The sequence below is a fragment of the Epinephelus fuscoguttatus genome, linkage group LG11 (genome assembly GCF_011397635.1).
Source record: "Epinephelus fuscoguttatus linkage group LG11, E.fuscoguttatus.final_Chr_v1".
NCBI lineage: Eukaryota > Metazoa > Chordata > Actinopteri > Perciformes > Serranidae > Epinephelus > Epinephelus fuscoguttatus.
Genome location: NC_064762.1, coordinates 14,499,991 through 14,516,574, shown reverse-complemented (window position 1 = coordinate 14,516,574; position 16,584 = coordinate 14,499,991). Strand labels below are relative to the sequence as shown.

At 40.1% G+C, this 16,584-nt stretch overlaps 1 protein-coding gene across 1 annotated transcript; it reads right to left on the bottom strand.

Annotated features, from left to right (window-relative positions):
* Positions 1-210: 210 nt before the first annotated feature.
* Positions 211-16,170, bottom strand: si:ch211-142k18.1 (uncharacterized). The gene is made up of 3 exons (XM_049589186.1): positions 16,040-16,170; positions 4,371-4,918; positions 211-349 (listed from the first exon to the last, which is right to left on the bottom strand). The coding sequence occupies exons 2-3, from the start codon at positions 4,910-4,912 to the stop codon at positions 211-213; spliced, it is 681 nt and encodes a 226-aa protein (XP_049445143.1). The 5' UTR covers positions 4,913-4,918; positions 16,040-16,170.
* Between the last annotated feature and the right edge of the window lie 414 nt (positions 16,171-16,584).

Here is a 16,584-nt window from a genome sequence, read left to right as displayed (position 1 = left end):
ACAATTATTTTTTCTAATCGTTCTCTCATCTTTTGTTGATTCATACAGTTGCTTTACTGGCTGACCTCGACACATTGTTGTATCTCAGTGCTCTGTGTATGGTTAACGTAATTAAAAGCATTTCCCTTGTTTTGGGTCTCACACAGGATACCAAACATCCTCCTCAATTTGGAGGATGACATGAGAGCAGCGAGTCTTGTCAACACTTCCTTAGCGATGGATTTTGGTGATGTCTTTCAGCTGCTTGGTAAATGATGCGTGCAGGGTCTGCGATGAGATCTCCAGCCTGTTGGCGATGTCCAATGCAGCGCGGAGCATGTCTTCAAAGGACAAGGACTCTTCTCTTATTCTGCTCCGGAATGACAAACAATCCAGGTCACCGGGTGGAGTGACGGGATGGAAGAAACGGGGGCAGATGTGGAGAGAGACAGAGTAAGTGAAAGAGGGGCTGAGGACATTAAATACATTAAGAGGGGGAGGAATACATGTGGTTGCTGTTAAAGCTTGCTGCTTGTTGTTGCTGCTTAAGGGATTGGAAAGACTGAGTAAAGGGAAGGACACATAAATAATGCAAAGAATGACGGAGACAGTGAGAGGGTTGTTTTGCATACACATTTAAAAATATAGCCTCAAGCTGTTATTCAAGGGTTCAAGCCAACAGGGACGGTTTACAAAACCTGTATTAAAAATAATTAACAGATTTTATGACAATCAGACATTTGCTTGTTCATGGATGACCAAAACTGGCCTCACCTTTCTTCAGCAATGCCATCACCCCCTATTGGTCAGTCACAGAACCATTTTGGGGGCATGCTTCAATAGCTTACTTAAAAATATCTGCTGAGTTTGGTGATGTTTAGACTATCTGATTTATTGCCAAATTTTGTGCCAGACCAAAACGGAACTGATGGTGCCCCCTATTGAGTGATTTTAAAATAATTTTACACCTGATTCAACATTGTTATGATACATATCCTGCAGGTTTGATTCTGATTTATAGTCTGATTTGTGTTATGCCACGCCCATTTTTTGTATTTGTAGCACCCCCGAGTGGTCAATTTATCCATTTTTTTTTTCAGGGTATGTAGACATTTCCTGCAAGTGTTGTGATAATTGGGCCAGTGGTTATGGAGTTTGGTCAGGGCTCAACAATAAGGATTGCCCGATTGCCCGGGGCAAGTAAAACTCAAGGTCGGGCATGTAAACTAACAACTCGCTTGCCTGATCGGGCAAGTTGCTAAAAATAGTAAAAGTTAATAACTAATTGATAAAATAAATGTATTTTAAAACGTGCTCCTTCGGCTCTGATGCAGCGGTCTCTCTGCTTGAAGTCACAGGCACACGCTGTGTAACAATGTCCTGCCCACAGCCCCCATTGATATTATTTTGCGCGACGCACGCTTCATATAATAACATAACAATATACTATTTATAGTGTTATGTCATCGTGTCATTTCTGTCTCTACATGGTCACGCGTTAACAATTCTCCTCTGCTCTCTGTATCATGCACGGCGGAGTTCCGCCACACACACAGGTGAGCATGCTGTAGCGGCTCGGGCCGCATTTTCCTGACCAAACCTGACCCCGAGCCTGGTGCAGTTTGTCAGCTCACAAAGTTATTGTTATAGACACTGTGTAAATAACCATCAACAGACTGCTGTTATGCACAGACAAACAGCTGCTCGCACAGCAGCGCAGCACGGCACTTGTGCTGAGCTTGTGTTGCGTTCAGGCATTGTCACGTAAATAACAACTTCCAGCACTTAAATAGGTAATAGCACAAAACAGCAACATGTCAAGTGACTTTTTACTTTTATTATATTCAATAAAATTGTATGTTCCTAAATCTTGAGACACCTCATATGTAAGCTAGACAGACATTTCACCTGCTCATTACTGTGCACACATGTACTGTATGTACTTAGTCCTAAAGAGCCCTTCTGGTGCCAGTAGATACATAGAAACATCCCATTAGGCTGTGCTTTGCAAGCATACAAAAAAGTTTCACGCATGTGAAAATTATTTTTCATGCGTGTGCTTCACCTCCGCTGCTACAACTCCATCCTAGGGGTTAATTATTCGAAAAATTGCCGAATAGTTGCCACGATTTTCGAATACTGTTTTTGCTTGTGTTGCCCATCCCTAGTGTTAATACAGCAGAACTGGAAGGAGGGGTAAAAAATAAATAGAGGTGAGCATGGCTCAGGTAGAGTGCAAAATTATAGACGATTAGAGATTAGAGAACGATTGACAAATTTTTCAGCCCTGACACTGTAATTACAGTAATAACTGCAGTCTTTGTTATTGATAGCCGCTTAAATTAAACAGTTTTTATAGGGCAAGTAAAAACTGACTTCGGGCAAGTAGATCTCTGACCAACTTGCCCGACCGGGCAAGTGAAAAAAAAACCTTAGCGTTGAACCCTGTTGGTCTATTTATGTACTGAGCCACACCCTTTTAAAGTTCATTGGTCAGTATCTTCAAAACACAACTAGATATCAACACGATTTTGATAATTTTTAATAAGCTTCATCTAGTAATTATCCACAGAAAATTTGGTACAAATTGGACGATAGCTGTAAGGGGAGATGTAAAAATTGTTGGTTTTTTTTAGAAAATTCAAAACGGCAGAAATCTAGTCAGGCAGACTCAGTGGTTCTTGAGGCAGAATTGACCCTTTGCTAAGTCCCGCCCCCAGACGCAGACTCGCCAATCATAATGTAGCATCGGGCTGGCTCAGATCTAGCCTCACGTCACGAGGCTCTTCATGTATGGGGAAGAGCCTGGTTTCCATTCACTCTGAATTTTGTCTGGATTCTGGTTCCGGTCTAGAGAGCGGATCCGGAATTCACCTAATTCACCAAAGTAAAAGTGTTCACCAAAGTAAAATTTTAAATTCTGGCGCACCATCGATTTACAATAAAAGAAAAAGGTTAACTTAATAGCGTGGGGCTTTTCTTGTAAATTATATTCTTTAAATTAAAAAGTTTCACTGCATTTTTATTAGCTTGGTGCTTTTATTTTGACGGAAAGGCGCATCCATTGAATTCCGGATCCTGTCTCTCTCGCCCTGGTTCCGGTTCCTTACCAAAACGGCCACTAAACGGCCCCAGACTAGTTCAGACCAGGATCTGACAACAAGACAGCTGTGCTCCATTGACTCTAATGCAATCGTTTCAAATTTCCTCCCTCTGTCTGCTTCTCTCTGGAGTCACTGTTTCATTTTTCCAAATATATGATAATATTTCTTCAGGGATACAGTTAGTTACAGTGTGGGCTCCATGCTTACTGTGACAGCTTGTCGGACCATCATAAAGGGGCGGGGCTTAGCGAAAGGTCAATTGCAAAGTGAGAATAGATTGATATCTGTACAAAGTTTCATGTAAGTCAGTCAGATGTATGGTGTTGGAATTATGTGTTTCAAAGTTGACCTTTGATAACAGCGTCCAAATCAGTTTGATTGCGTTCACATTTGTTGAGCAGCTTTTGCAAACACTTCCAATCACCGGTGAAAATTTCATGTGTTCAAGGAATTTGCAAAAGCATTTTTGTAGAATAACAATAAACCAGCAAAAAAAACAACAGGCTTTCAGTCCTGCAGGCATGAACCCCTACAGAGTCATTTTAGAGGTGCAACATACCATGTTGTATATCTGTAGATATAAATGCTGTTTAGTGGGATTTGTAGCATTTTAAAAACATTTTTGCTTTAGTTAACCTGGTGCTTCATCAGGTGAAATGTATCACAATTTTCCAGAGCCCAGGGGGAATTCTTCAATTTGCTTGTTTTGTCTAACCACTCTGAAACCCAAAGATACACAATTTGCAATAACATCAAAATAGAGAGAAGCTGCAAATCCTCACGAAGTGTTGAATGTGTGGCATTTTTGCTTGATAAATATCTTAAACAATTAAAATTTTCTTTTTGTTCTGATTACTTTGAATTGTGACCACACTGCAGCACCACAGCAGCTGTAAGAAGAGTAGTAAACAGAAACCTTGATACCCATCTAGACTGCAAGCTGCAAAGACACAACGCAGGAGTCCTGCATGATGATATTAATACTGCTCATTTCTTTTGATTGACATGTGCATTATGAAAGACAGGATGAAACGACAGTCATCAATGCAGCTGCCTATGCTCTGATAAGAGGCAAAAGATTGGCCATCTCTGCCATCTTTTGAACAGAGATGTTCACTGTTGTCAACAATAATTTGTTTACGTCTTCAGTATACCAACAAAGAAGAACTGATCTTTTTTTCTCAGCCGCTCTCCTTACATTTCAACCTTGACCTTTACAAAGCTCAGTAACAGCTCAATACAAACACATTCTTCTTAACTTCTAGAAAAACAGATTATTGCACTCACTTCTGCATCCCAGCATGCAGCACTTCGCCCTCCAGCTGCTGTTCCATATCTTCCTCAGCCTTCTCTACCACCTCGTGGCAACTTTTGTGGTCCTCTTGGATCCCAATGACATTTTCCTTAATCACATCTTCATAGCTCTGATCTCCCAGCTCTGCCCCCACAAACTGCAACAAGTTCTCCATCACCGCTTTGTTTCCATGCTGGATGGCCTGCAGATAGGCCAGCTCCTCTTTCTCGGCCTTCAGCCTTCGAGCCCAAGCAGTGTTAGTGTTGAAGAAGACCGAGCACTTGTCAGGTTGAGGCTCGTACTGCAGCGCAGGTGATGGTGATGGCGATGGCGATGGTGAGAAAGCTGCTGATGTGATCCAGTCCTGATTGTTTCTTATCCTCGCAGGCTCATCACCAGCTGCCTGAGATGTGTCATTGGTGGCTATTATCTCAGAGTAAATGTCAAAGCCTGAACCCCAGTCTCCACTTTGGCACATGGCTGGGGTTGCCATGGATACCCAGACCAAGATGAAGGGCATCCAACAATGCCACATGGTAACCTGGAAAGAGGAGGAGGTGAGTGACTGTGGATAACTTCTGTGAACTGATCAGCAGGTGAAGAGGCACCTCAAAGGGTAAGTTTGTTTTTTAAACCTGGACCCTATTTTCACCATGTTTTTGTGTCTAAGTTACTAATGGGAGCAACAATTTTTGAAACTGGTCCAGGACTGAGCCAGAGCGCTGCAGCCAGCAGCAGCAGAACAGCGCTAATCAAATATATCAAGATTATGTTACTGCACTGCCTATTTCTTGCCTACGGTGTTTTTAGAAACATATCTTAGTGTTGTGTTTAGCTGTAATAACAAGCATTTGTGAACAGGAAGTGGGCGCAATACTGTTTCCTGCACGGTGAAAACAGAGGCTGGAAAACTGAGACAAACCATAAAACTAAGCAGCGCTGATCAAATATAAACCAAGATTCTGATACTTAGTTGCATATTTCTCACCTCAGATGTTTTCAAAAACATGTTTTAGCTTACTGTTTACCTGTAATATGACATTGTTTGTTGCCAGCCGGCCGCCATTTTGTCAAATGGATGTGTTCGCGCAAACAACCCACCAGCGGAAGCCTTTATTGATCTGGTGCAGAGCAGTGCAATTTGGTAGTTGTTGGTTTTCTCTGGCTTGAGCAAAAGAGTCATTTTTCTCTGTTTTCTCTGGTTCTGTGGTGCAGATTTCAAAATTATTTCCATCTTTCCACTGCATAGACATCCTAGTTTTATTTAAAGGTCTTCTTACCAGCAGTGAAATACTCCTTTTAGGGTTTAATTCAACAAAACCAGAGCTGGTGGTTGTTGGAACAGTGAAAAGACGAAACAGGAATGTTTTTGTGAGTTTTATTTTCTTTGTGTTGGCTGTGAATGAAGTGTGTTTTACGATGATAAAATTGCTGTTTATTTAAATGGAGTCTGGTGGGTTTGGTTTAGCATTTTTAGTGGTTTCTGTTTTAACAAAAAGGATCTAACACTTCAACAAAAACATCTGTCTATGTAGGGATGCTTTCCATAATGTTCTCAGCTACTCAGAATAAAAATCTGAATATGTCAGTGGCAAAAACAAACACTTTTAGTGGATGTAAATTCACAGTGTGAACATGCCCTGAATGATGTCATTGCAACCTGTTATTCTGATGCCAGCTGCAGCGCTGTCTCTCAATACGGGGTCAGTTTCAAAATATTGCTGTCTTCATTAGTCACTTAGATACAAAAACATGGGGGAAATAGGGTCCAGATTGAAAACCACAGAACTCACCCTTTGATGAGTTGTCCAACATTTTGGGATATGCACTTATTCACTGTCTTGTCAAGAATGTGCTGGAAAGATTGACACCACTTTCATGTCTTTCCAGTGAACTTAGCTTAGCATGAAGCAGGTGGAAACAGCAAGCCTTGCTGTGTCCAAAGATACAAATGAACATGATCTGTCTACCAGCACCTTTTTAAAGCTCAGTGATTTTTACTGCTCCCAAAAAAGAAACAATCTAACACAAAATCCGTCATTAAACCAAAGTGTGTTGTTTTTATATGGATTAAACAAACACAAAACATGTTTACTAGTGTACGTTAAAGGTGTGTGTTTGCTATCTTTGGACAAGTCTACCTTAGCTCTTTGACACTGTGTCCTAACCAGCTGCTGGCTGTTGCTTGATATTTAAAGGACAAATATGAGAGTGGTATTAATTTCCTTATTTAACTCAAGTGACGACAGCATACACGTAACACTTTTAGAATGGTTTCAATTCAAACAGCATGCTAGCCTGTAGCCTTCTTATTAAATACGTGTAAAAAGTGAACTCATTCACTCCATGTCACCAGCAGTAATTAGCAAATAAGTCACGACAGTTAAATAAATGCAAATTCATGTTTAAAGACAACTTTAAAAAAGTCAATATCTCTGCAGAACTTTGGAGCATTGAGGGAATATTAAGTTTGGACCCTCATTTGTCCACTATCACCTTTTTTTAAATGGCACCTTCACCACTCTGCTCTCTGAATAATCAGATATAAACACTTACATTTTTACACGATGGAGCTGGGAATCCAAAGAGCCACAGGCTGTTTATTAGATACATTAGTGCAGCTAAAGCAGTCCTATTGCACTCTCTACATCTCCATGTTTTAAACCATTTCATTTAAATCATACAAGCTTTGTGGATAGTTATAATGCCACAAGGAAGATGCTCTGATGGTCCCAAAGGCTGAACCTCATAAAGGGGACTTAATTCTGTCTCATGACCTTTAGACATTTATTGTATGCCTTTCCCAGTTGGCATTCCCTCTGTCACTCTGTTCCAGTAATGTAGAAATGGCTTCTATTTAATCTTTAATATTGTACCGGCACTCTGAATGTCACATTGCATATTTTAGCAGTAATCATTTAATACCAATACACACAGTATCAGCTAACATTTCCTTCTTGGCGAACTTTTACAACATGTCACCGACACCTGTTTATATAATGTTATAAAATGCAATAGTGTTTAGTCATAGGAGTTTGGTCAAGGGATATCAGGACGTCTTGCTTTTATCAAGATCCACATTACCAGAGATGAAATGTACACAATGTAATAATTTTATTTTAAGCAACTGAACACCTATTTGAGAAATGTAATCACTCAATGGTAAAATTAACTGTAAATCCCACAAATTCATAACATTGATAGATTTTCCTTGTAAATCATTTATTATTATTATTATTGTTTTCTTTATTTGACTTTATGTTTTCCACCATTAGGTTTTGCTTACCATCTCATTTCAATAAACATATATAATACGTGGATGTATAAGATAGAATACAATATACTATCCTAGGATGGTGTTAGGCTAAAATGAAAACATCAGTACATTCACCTACACCAGACGTAAGACACAAGACACATGTAAAGTCATACCACATTCAGTCGATTTACACATCACACATATACCTCTCACACCAACACATACACACATTATATTAGTTCTATGTACTGTACTCACCACCTACCTTCCAGGCAATGCCATGTATTTTAACACTTTGAGTATATTAAGCTAACAACATCATACTTTTGTTCAGAAACACTTCTTATTATACTGGGTGAAATGGTCCTTCCATCCTGAGAGTAGTCAATACATAATGTGTTCAGAAAAAGGAACGCAAATAACCCGACCTCTGTGGCAGCTGCAAGCCTGTAAGAACTCTGACCAATCCCTGCCATTCGGTGCGAATGGAAAGAATCAATCAGATGCCTTCATGTCTCGTCCTGCCCGAGCCCCCCTCTGTCCCCCCCTCCCTCCTCCCTGCGTGCACTCATCACGTGTCACCGTTGTCGGAAATATTCAGCACACTCCTCAGCAGAAATACCGAGTTAGCAGGAGTTTGCTGAACAATGGCAGAGAAAATGCAGCCACAAGTACCACTTTCAGTGTTACTTGTAAGGGCTCGCCCCGCTAAACAGGCTGAGAAAAGAAAGTTGGAGGCAGAAAAGGCTGCGACGAAAAAGGCTTTGGATAAAGTGAGAAGACAAACCAGACATCAACATCAGTGCAGCTTTTGAACGGTGGAGACAACTGAGGGAGCTGAAGGGCCTGAAAAGTGATGCAGAGGTTGCTGTCTTTCTGTTGGACAGGTAATTATTTGTTTGCTTCGGGGGATTTGTTATTTTACTTGGCTCTCCTCTGCCCTGCTGACTCCCACTGCAGGATGCGCGTTCAAGTTTGTGTGGAGCCGTCCTGCATTTATAAATGCAGGACTTTGACTCATATTGTTACTTTCATGCAGGTAGATTATCTGAATGCTTCTTCTACCACTGCCAACTTGTCACATTGAAACTTGAAACATGTGCTTTGGCCTACCTGGATAGATATAACAAGTTTTAGTCTTTTAGGGACTCTTGAAAAAATTTACAAGATACTGAAAACACATTGTCTGAAGACATCTGAAATTATGTGATTTGAATTCCTCCCTGTTAAATTTCTGTAATGTCATTTCAGGTGTTTTTTTCAAGGTGACAAAGCTTGATTTAAATATCTTTTATGTTTTATATATTGGCAGAAATGTAGTATAATATTCATAACTATGTTTTAATGAGTTTTTAATGACCTGAAACTAAGAATTTTGGTTTTGTTACCTCAGAATGAGCCATTTATATTTCCATACAGAGCAGGTCCTCTTTTACAGAGCCCACCATGCTGTTTCTACTGTAGCCCAGAGCAGACAAATGAATCATTGGCTCTAGGGCCATTCACATTTTTTTGCGTCAGCCACTGTCGTTCTCCTACACATTTGGCACACAGAAGTTTAAGTTGGTTGCAATGTGCAACATCGCCACTAGATGGCACTAAATCCTACACAGTAGACCTTTAAATTTTTTATTTATTTATTTATTTATTTATTTTTTTAAATTGGTTTAAAGCTAAACTATGTAGTAATTGTTGGTTACTGTTTTCAAACATTTTCGGCAGTGAAAGAGAAAGCCAACCCCAGATTCACTCTTGTGGAGCGCGATGTATCCACTTGGTGTTTCCCCGTAGCTTCCTCTTGTATGCGTGCTGCCTACAGTCTGGCACCTGGCCGCTACCTTTTTATACAGTCCCAACTTCACCTGCGCATTGTACCTGGCAACATTTCGAACACACCAAAATAAGGAAATACAGGCAGAGGGCAGAGTCTCTGTACACTGCGACACATTTCTAGTGGATCGTAAGTGATGACTGAGATTAATTTCTTGTGTATGAGTCTGCACATTGTTTTATTTACCTTTTAAAATTATGTGAACAAAGTGGGGAGCTCAGATCACCTAGAATCAAATGGATGGTTTGGGAAGTATTATAAAATTCAGTGGTATTTACATTTCGACAGTAAGTATTAAGTACTGTTTAAATGTCACAATTAATTCAGTTTCTCATAAGATTCTAGTTTTTACTGTAATAACGTGATTTCACAGAAATTCACGACAACATCTAATATTGTGCTTTTCAAGAGAAAATTCAGGTCATTCATGGAGAAATTCCAGAGAAATTTCTGCTGTTTTCCAACAGGAGTCTTGTAAAAATGTTGTATTAAGTTGTTCCATTTGTGTTATGGTCATATATGTCTTAGCAGATGCATGAGTTGTGTCATGCTCTGACTGTAAAGGCTGACATCCCATTGCAGCAGTGTTAGTTGTTTTTGGTAACGAGCGGCTGTCTGGGGATCTTTTATAACATCATTTCATAACACCTCGTAAATCCTTACAACTCATGAGAGTACAGTGAGAGAACTGTTTTTGCAAAATATCTAACATCAGATGTGGCTTTGTCAGAAATGAGGTTTGTTTTGCCTCAAAGTGTTTGCCCCTCCTCTCTGCATGTGTTACAGTCAAACAGCGACAGTGTCACTTTATCATTTTGCAGACTGCCATTCATTATTCTCTCCTGTGCATCTGGAAATATATTTAAAAACCCGAACCAGGCCTGTGAGGCAGAGGCATTACAGAGTGTTTTCTGCTGTCGGAGCACATTTGGTTTCAGCTGCAGTTTACTTTTACAGCATCCTTGAAACTATTTTGACTTCTCATTGCTGGAGTGAAAATTTGAGTTGGGTGACTCGCACCTATTGCCATGTTATATCGAGAAATGCAGATTAGATGCTCAGTCGTGCTTGATAGAACAGACACCGTAAAATTGTCTATTTATTTTAAGATGAGTTGTGGTATGGCCCAAACCCATAAAACAACCAACTGTTGGCTGCTCTCTCCCTCTCTCCCTCTGTTTCTGATTAATGGTGACCTCACATATGTTGCAGCAGCTGTAGGAAGAGTAGTAAACAGAAACCTTCAAACTGATCCAGACTGTGAGCAGAGACACAATCCAGGAGCTTTGTATCATGATGTGAGTAACACAGGCTGATATCACCAACTGGATTTAGAGTAATTTCCTTAAGTGTCACGTCATGATGAATGAATGGGGTTTGTTATTTGGACAGTTTGAATATTTCATCTATTATTTATGTCATAAGCATTTACAAACCATCATATCTGCTGCTTTACTGTCACTAGTCAACCTTTGTTCTTAAACCCAAGTTCCTTTTCTTCCAGGGGGCCGCCATGGAACTTTTTTTGGGAACAAAATATGAACAGTAGTCAATAAAGTTAAGTTGATTTCTGCTTTTGGGGGCTTGAGCTGGTATAGAGTTTAAACCCGTTTGATTTTTTGCAAACCAGCTGAACTGTCATTTGTCAATATAACACATTCTGGCAAATTAAGCTTACATCAACAACCTGTGCTGACGACATCACAGCGCTAAATCCAATTCATATTGCATTAGTGATGGGAAATATGACAACCTGATAAACAAAATGTGTGTCTGTTTATTAACAAACTAACAGAGCCACTAGTGTCCAACAGGCCATTTGCAATATACTACAGAGCAGAGCAACATGAAGGAGATCAAATTTCAGTCAAGGTGAGGGGGGGATGAACAGTGCATGTTGTTTGTTTACTAGAAACGTGCATGGTGCGCCAAAGTTTTGTCCATGGTCCAGTTCTTATTTATTCTTGTTGCTAGCTTTGAAAGCACCACAATGGATGAAGCATGGCTGATTCGTGAGGTTGAGTTGATGAATCATCAATAAAATACCTCCTTATTTCACTGTTAAAAAACAACATAAGGTGGCTTAGGGAGATCTCAGAGGGGTTTAAAGATTTTGGGAAATGGCCGTTGGTAATAACAACTCACGTGCTTTTGGCTATTTTATATGTCATTTCCATTAAGTATTACAATGTAACATGTGTCTTGTTTGAAGAGTACAAACGCAGGAAAATAGTGAGTACTCACAAGTGGTTACATCTTCAGTCTGATCACGAGTGCACAGCTGATGTTTACATGGTTTGGTGACATGATGTAACAGAAGTGCATATTTAATGGATTCAGGGTGACAGAGAGCTCTGATGTAAGGCAATAGTCGGACGCTTGTTTGCTGATATCATGTGGTGTCATTATGCTACACGTGGGAGCGGATGCTAAGTCAAATGCAGCACCTGGTAAAATAAGGTATACTGGTCTGGTGTTTGGCTTAATATCAAAGGGGGTTTCGGCATTTTTACACCGGCCCAACCCTAGTCTGCTAAAATATGTAATTAGAAAGACTACACAAGTTGCTTAGGTGACACACTTTCTCTCTCACCGAAGCTACGATGCCTGTGTGTTTTGTTGTACCAGAATATACTCGCATGAGCAACAGGTCTTGCTCATTGTTTTGCTTCCCTGCTGATTCAAGAGACCAGAAGTTGCTGAATAAAACACATCAGGTAACAAAACGTTACATTTGTGCATGGGTTACCTAGCTGGTGTTGGTGATGTTTATTGTATGAGAAGAGAGATGTAGTTCACTGAGCGTTTTCACACAAAACTTAACAGTACCATGACAAACTTCTTGTCTTGAAAATATACCTTTGAAATCGACAAACATCAAGTGTGTAATTCATGACACAATTCAAACAGGATAAAAAATTATTTATCTCTCACCATTGACTACTGTACATATTTTTTCTGAAATAAGGTCCCATGGAGACACTGGAAGAGGAAGGACTTTGGTTCTCTATAGTGAGCACCCTCAAGTGTTCAAACCTTCAGAAAAACATTTTTAAAAGTCTACATTTTGTGTTGAATTAACTTTGACGCTGATTACCAGGACTCAGAAAACACACTTGTAGGTGAGTTTACTGTGAACCTTGTCCTGAGCTCAGAGCAGAAAACACTTGGAGGCTGACTGGCGTCTCCATCTACTAATTGGAAAGCTGCAGAACAGCATGTCCAAAACTTTTTTATTACTCTGAACTTTTACTGCACTTGTTTGGATGTATATAAATCAAAACCTTATGGCATAGAGTGACAACACTCTCAGCCTAATGACAGGAGGCAGCCAAATGGAAATATAATTCATCTTAAAATATAACTTTATTGTCTCTGTGTTCAATTACCATCGCAGCAGTAAAAGGCACGAGTCAAAGGACAGTTAGTGACATTAATTCCGTCTCTTAAATGCCTGCTAACTAGAAGCACACATGCTCCTCGTTGTATCACAGATTGGCAGGAGCTGTCGCCTTTGTCTTTGGAAAATGTCTGCACAATTTCCACGCTGGCGTCTTATGGTTTAGCTGAAACACTGTTTGTGTTAGACTCTCTGCGGCCTGTAGTGACCTTTTTTGGCTTCGTTGTGAAGGATCTGTCATTGTGAAGTGGCTTTTATAGGCTGACTTTTCTTTTGGCTTAAAATAGTTGACGCTCGCCTGCAGTGGGAAAGAAGTTCACCGCCAAATGCTCAGAACACCATTAGGATATTTGAGTTCTTATTTGTAATCCTTAAAGAGGAGCAGCTTGCATTTAGTGGTTCTGGTTCTGTAGTTGTGCAGTGAGTGATTTAAACAACTTAATTATAGTTCAGTCGGATTTATCCACTCCTGCTGTTAATTGGACATCCTTTAACCGATAGCTCAGTCCAGTTTGCGCACTAATGCCACTGAGGCGGATGCACAGTCACATTAAAATGATCAGGAGTAATTTTACCACCTTGACTGAATAAACAAGTCAAGACTACAACTAACAAAAAATGCTTATCGAAAACTGCTCTGAATCACATAGTGTTTCTTTTTACTTTCAGGACATACTGCAGCTGCCCTTTCAAAGTATGTACAGTTGCATTTAGTATGCATACATCTGGGACATATCACAGACTGTATAATAAAGATGGACGACATGACAGCTCTCCAGAAGTGAAGCCAAAATATCTTAATTGCTTCCTGGTGGCTGGAGACTGTATAGCCTATAAACTCTGCCCCCTCAGTGTTAGTGAATGGGACATGGGCCAAACTTAAAACTCAGTACATGTCAGTATACAAATACATGTCAAATGAAGTTATTCCCAAAGATCGTTTCTGTCATTTTAGGTAGTTCTTACCATGCTGATGTTAATTCATTGGTTCATTTTTCTGACGTGTTTGTTTTTAATTAGTTATTTGATGCTTTAAAAAGTGGGATTGATGTCTTGATGGACAGCTGTGTTCCACTTGGTGTGCTCGCAATCATTGGCACTGCTTGTAGTTGATTGGATGTGTATATGGATGAGATCTCAATATCACAGAGATTGTTACTGTGCAGACTCTGGCTCCATGTGACATCACCAGAGCAAGATGGCACCAGTTGTATCCAGGATATTTTGGATTGGAGCAAGTGGAGACACATTGTCCATCTTTATATACAGTCACTGGGACATTACACTTTGTCATAACATTGCGTCTTAAATTTTGACTGTCTTGTTCATATATCCATCACAGTCCATAGTGCGAAATTTGAAGTAAAAAGAAAAAGTTGTCCCTTGACGTTTCCTTGGAGATACAACAAAATGCCGAGCTCGCCAGAGATGGCGGTCAACCATGAGAGCTTTGTTGTTGTTACTTTGCAATTTGTTCTCTGTTGCAGATTGTTTATGATTGATTGATTACAGTCATCATGGCTTCTGTCAGCTGTCAGTGAGCCATGTTTCTGAGGCTCAGTTGATGTGATGAATCTTCCACTGCGCAGAAAATTGTGGGTTAGAATAGCCAGAAAAGCATGCTGGCGTGCATACTGTGAAATGCAACTGCGTGTAGTAGGACATTGTGGTATTTTTGGCATACTGCATTTGACATATTATGTATTAGGGCTGTTGAATATGAATATTCGACCATTCATTTCTGTTTTTTCTGTATAGAGTTTCGGTGCAATGTTCAGTGTAATAGTGACATTCTTCCAAACAAACCAACATTTTTTACCAACACTAGACACAAACAAAAAGAGGCTGTATCGTCTTAAGTTGCTGTGAGCTGCAAATTCACCACTTCTAAGCAGAAGGCAAATGATAACGTCACGCAGAGGCAGCTGCTTGTACCAAAGAGCAGCATTAAAGTGAGAAGTGCTCACTCTGCAGCTAAATGTTAGGACCAAATTGTCAGAAGGACACTGTACACTGACTGACAAAAAAAAAAACAACTGCCTGACTTGAAGGAATCTCAGCCAACTGAGGGGTCACTGACTGATGATTTGAACCTCTGACTTTCGGGGGCAGCCCTGCTATGAACGGGGACATACTTTAGCTTTTCTAGTATGCAAAATAGTATGGACATTAGAAGGCACCTACAGTCTTCAAATCACTGGTTAGATATTTGATAATGATCAGAAAAGCAGCAAATCCATACAGTTCTGGCACTGGCACAAAGATGTTTGGCATATTTATTTGAAAAATCAATCATCAAAATAGCTGCCTAAACAACTAATCGATTGACTAATTGTTTAAGATTTACAATGACTAGGGGAAATTTAAAACTGGCTTGTTGTGACACATTTACCAATGAACTCTCTGTTTCCTTTTAGTTGTGAAAGTGCGCCTTGAATTTGATATTCACTCCTCGCAATATACTTAGCTGCGGGTCAGAGCTAATCTGAGTGTTTGTGGTGAAGCTGCAGCTCAGCCCCACAGCCCCTCTTGTCAAAGCCGTAACAGGTGTGTTTCACAGGTGTCACAACACTCAGTCGCTCCAATGTTGTTATGACAACAAGGTCTTTGGCAGTAAGCCAGTGCAGCAAAGAGGCCTCGAAGGTTCAATGTTGACGTACAGTTCAGTGATAGGTAATCATGTAAGTTGGAGACATACTTGGCAGCTAAATAATCAGAGAGATTTGTAGAGATTTGTTTGCACACACACACCTATACTTAAACACACATACAAGTCAATACTGTATGTAAATACCATCTGACATAGAAAAATAGTCATTACTTCTCTAACATAAATTTCTGTCCAACTCTAAAGCTACCATCCGCATCAATAAACATAATCTACCACCAAACAATAATTTAATTGTCTGTATATAAATGGTATAGATGCCTTAAAGCTTTAAAAGGCTTTTTGTAACTTAACATTATTTTTCTCTCCTTTTACAAGGTGAGAAAACCCCAGCTTGCCATTTTACCCGACAAGTAAAGTTTTATAAGTCCCAAAAAACAAACTTACCAAACTCCAGGAATTTTTCACAGCTAAATTCTGCCACCTCCACTTCCCCAGTTAAGCAAAATGTTTCGAGAGGGCTCAGCACTACCATTCACACAGGCACAGAGAACAAATACTCACTTGGTTTCCTTCTTCATGTCAGGGAAAAAAATGCAGACACACGCACACACAATTAGGGTTTGGCTGGAGAGTGTGGTCGTCTGTGTGCCCCTGTCTGCTGTTGGGAGGGGAGAAGGTAGGGGAGGGGGATGTTTGTAGAAGAGGCTGAAACTCAATGATTTCTTTCTTTGCAGTGGAAAGAGGGGCTGGCAAAAGGAGGGGTATAGAGGGGGAGAGTAATGTACTTCACATATGTGGGCTCTGGTGGGGGACAGAGGAAGCATGAGGGTTCCTCAGTATGGAGGGATATAACCACGCTGGATATACATTTACTATTTATTCTAGGAAGGAGCCCATTTGAAATAAGTCTCAAGTATGCACTTAGGTCATTAAAAATTGGGAAAAAACAACACCTCTTCTTCCCAGCAGTAGTGACAGATTAATAATGCACTGTAAAGTTGAGTTGCAGGGTTGATAAATCTCCGATGATGTGGTTTGATTCTGTTTGCATTAATGAAGTGAATTCTTAAAATCGCAGAGTACTTGAAAGTCCCGAGGTGTAGCTC

Excerpts from the sequence above, each read along its gene's own strand:
- si:ch211-142k18.1 (XM_049589186.1), bottom strand. The coding sequence starts at position 4,912 with ATGTGGCATTGTTGGATGCCCTTCATCTTGGTCTGGGTATCCATGGCA. Across the intron at positions 350-4,370 it reads CTGCATGCTGGGATGCAGAA|AATAAGAGAAGAGTCCTTGT; the intron begins GTGAGTGCAATA and ends ATTCCGGAGCAG.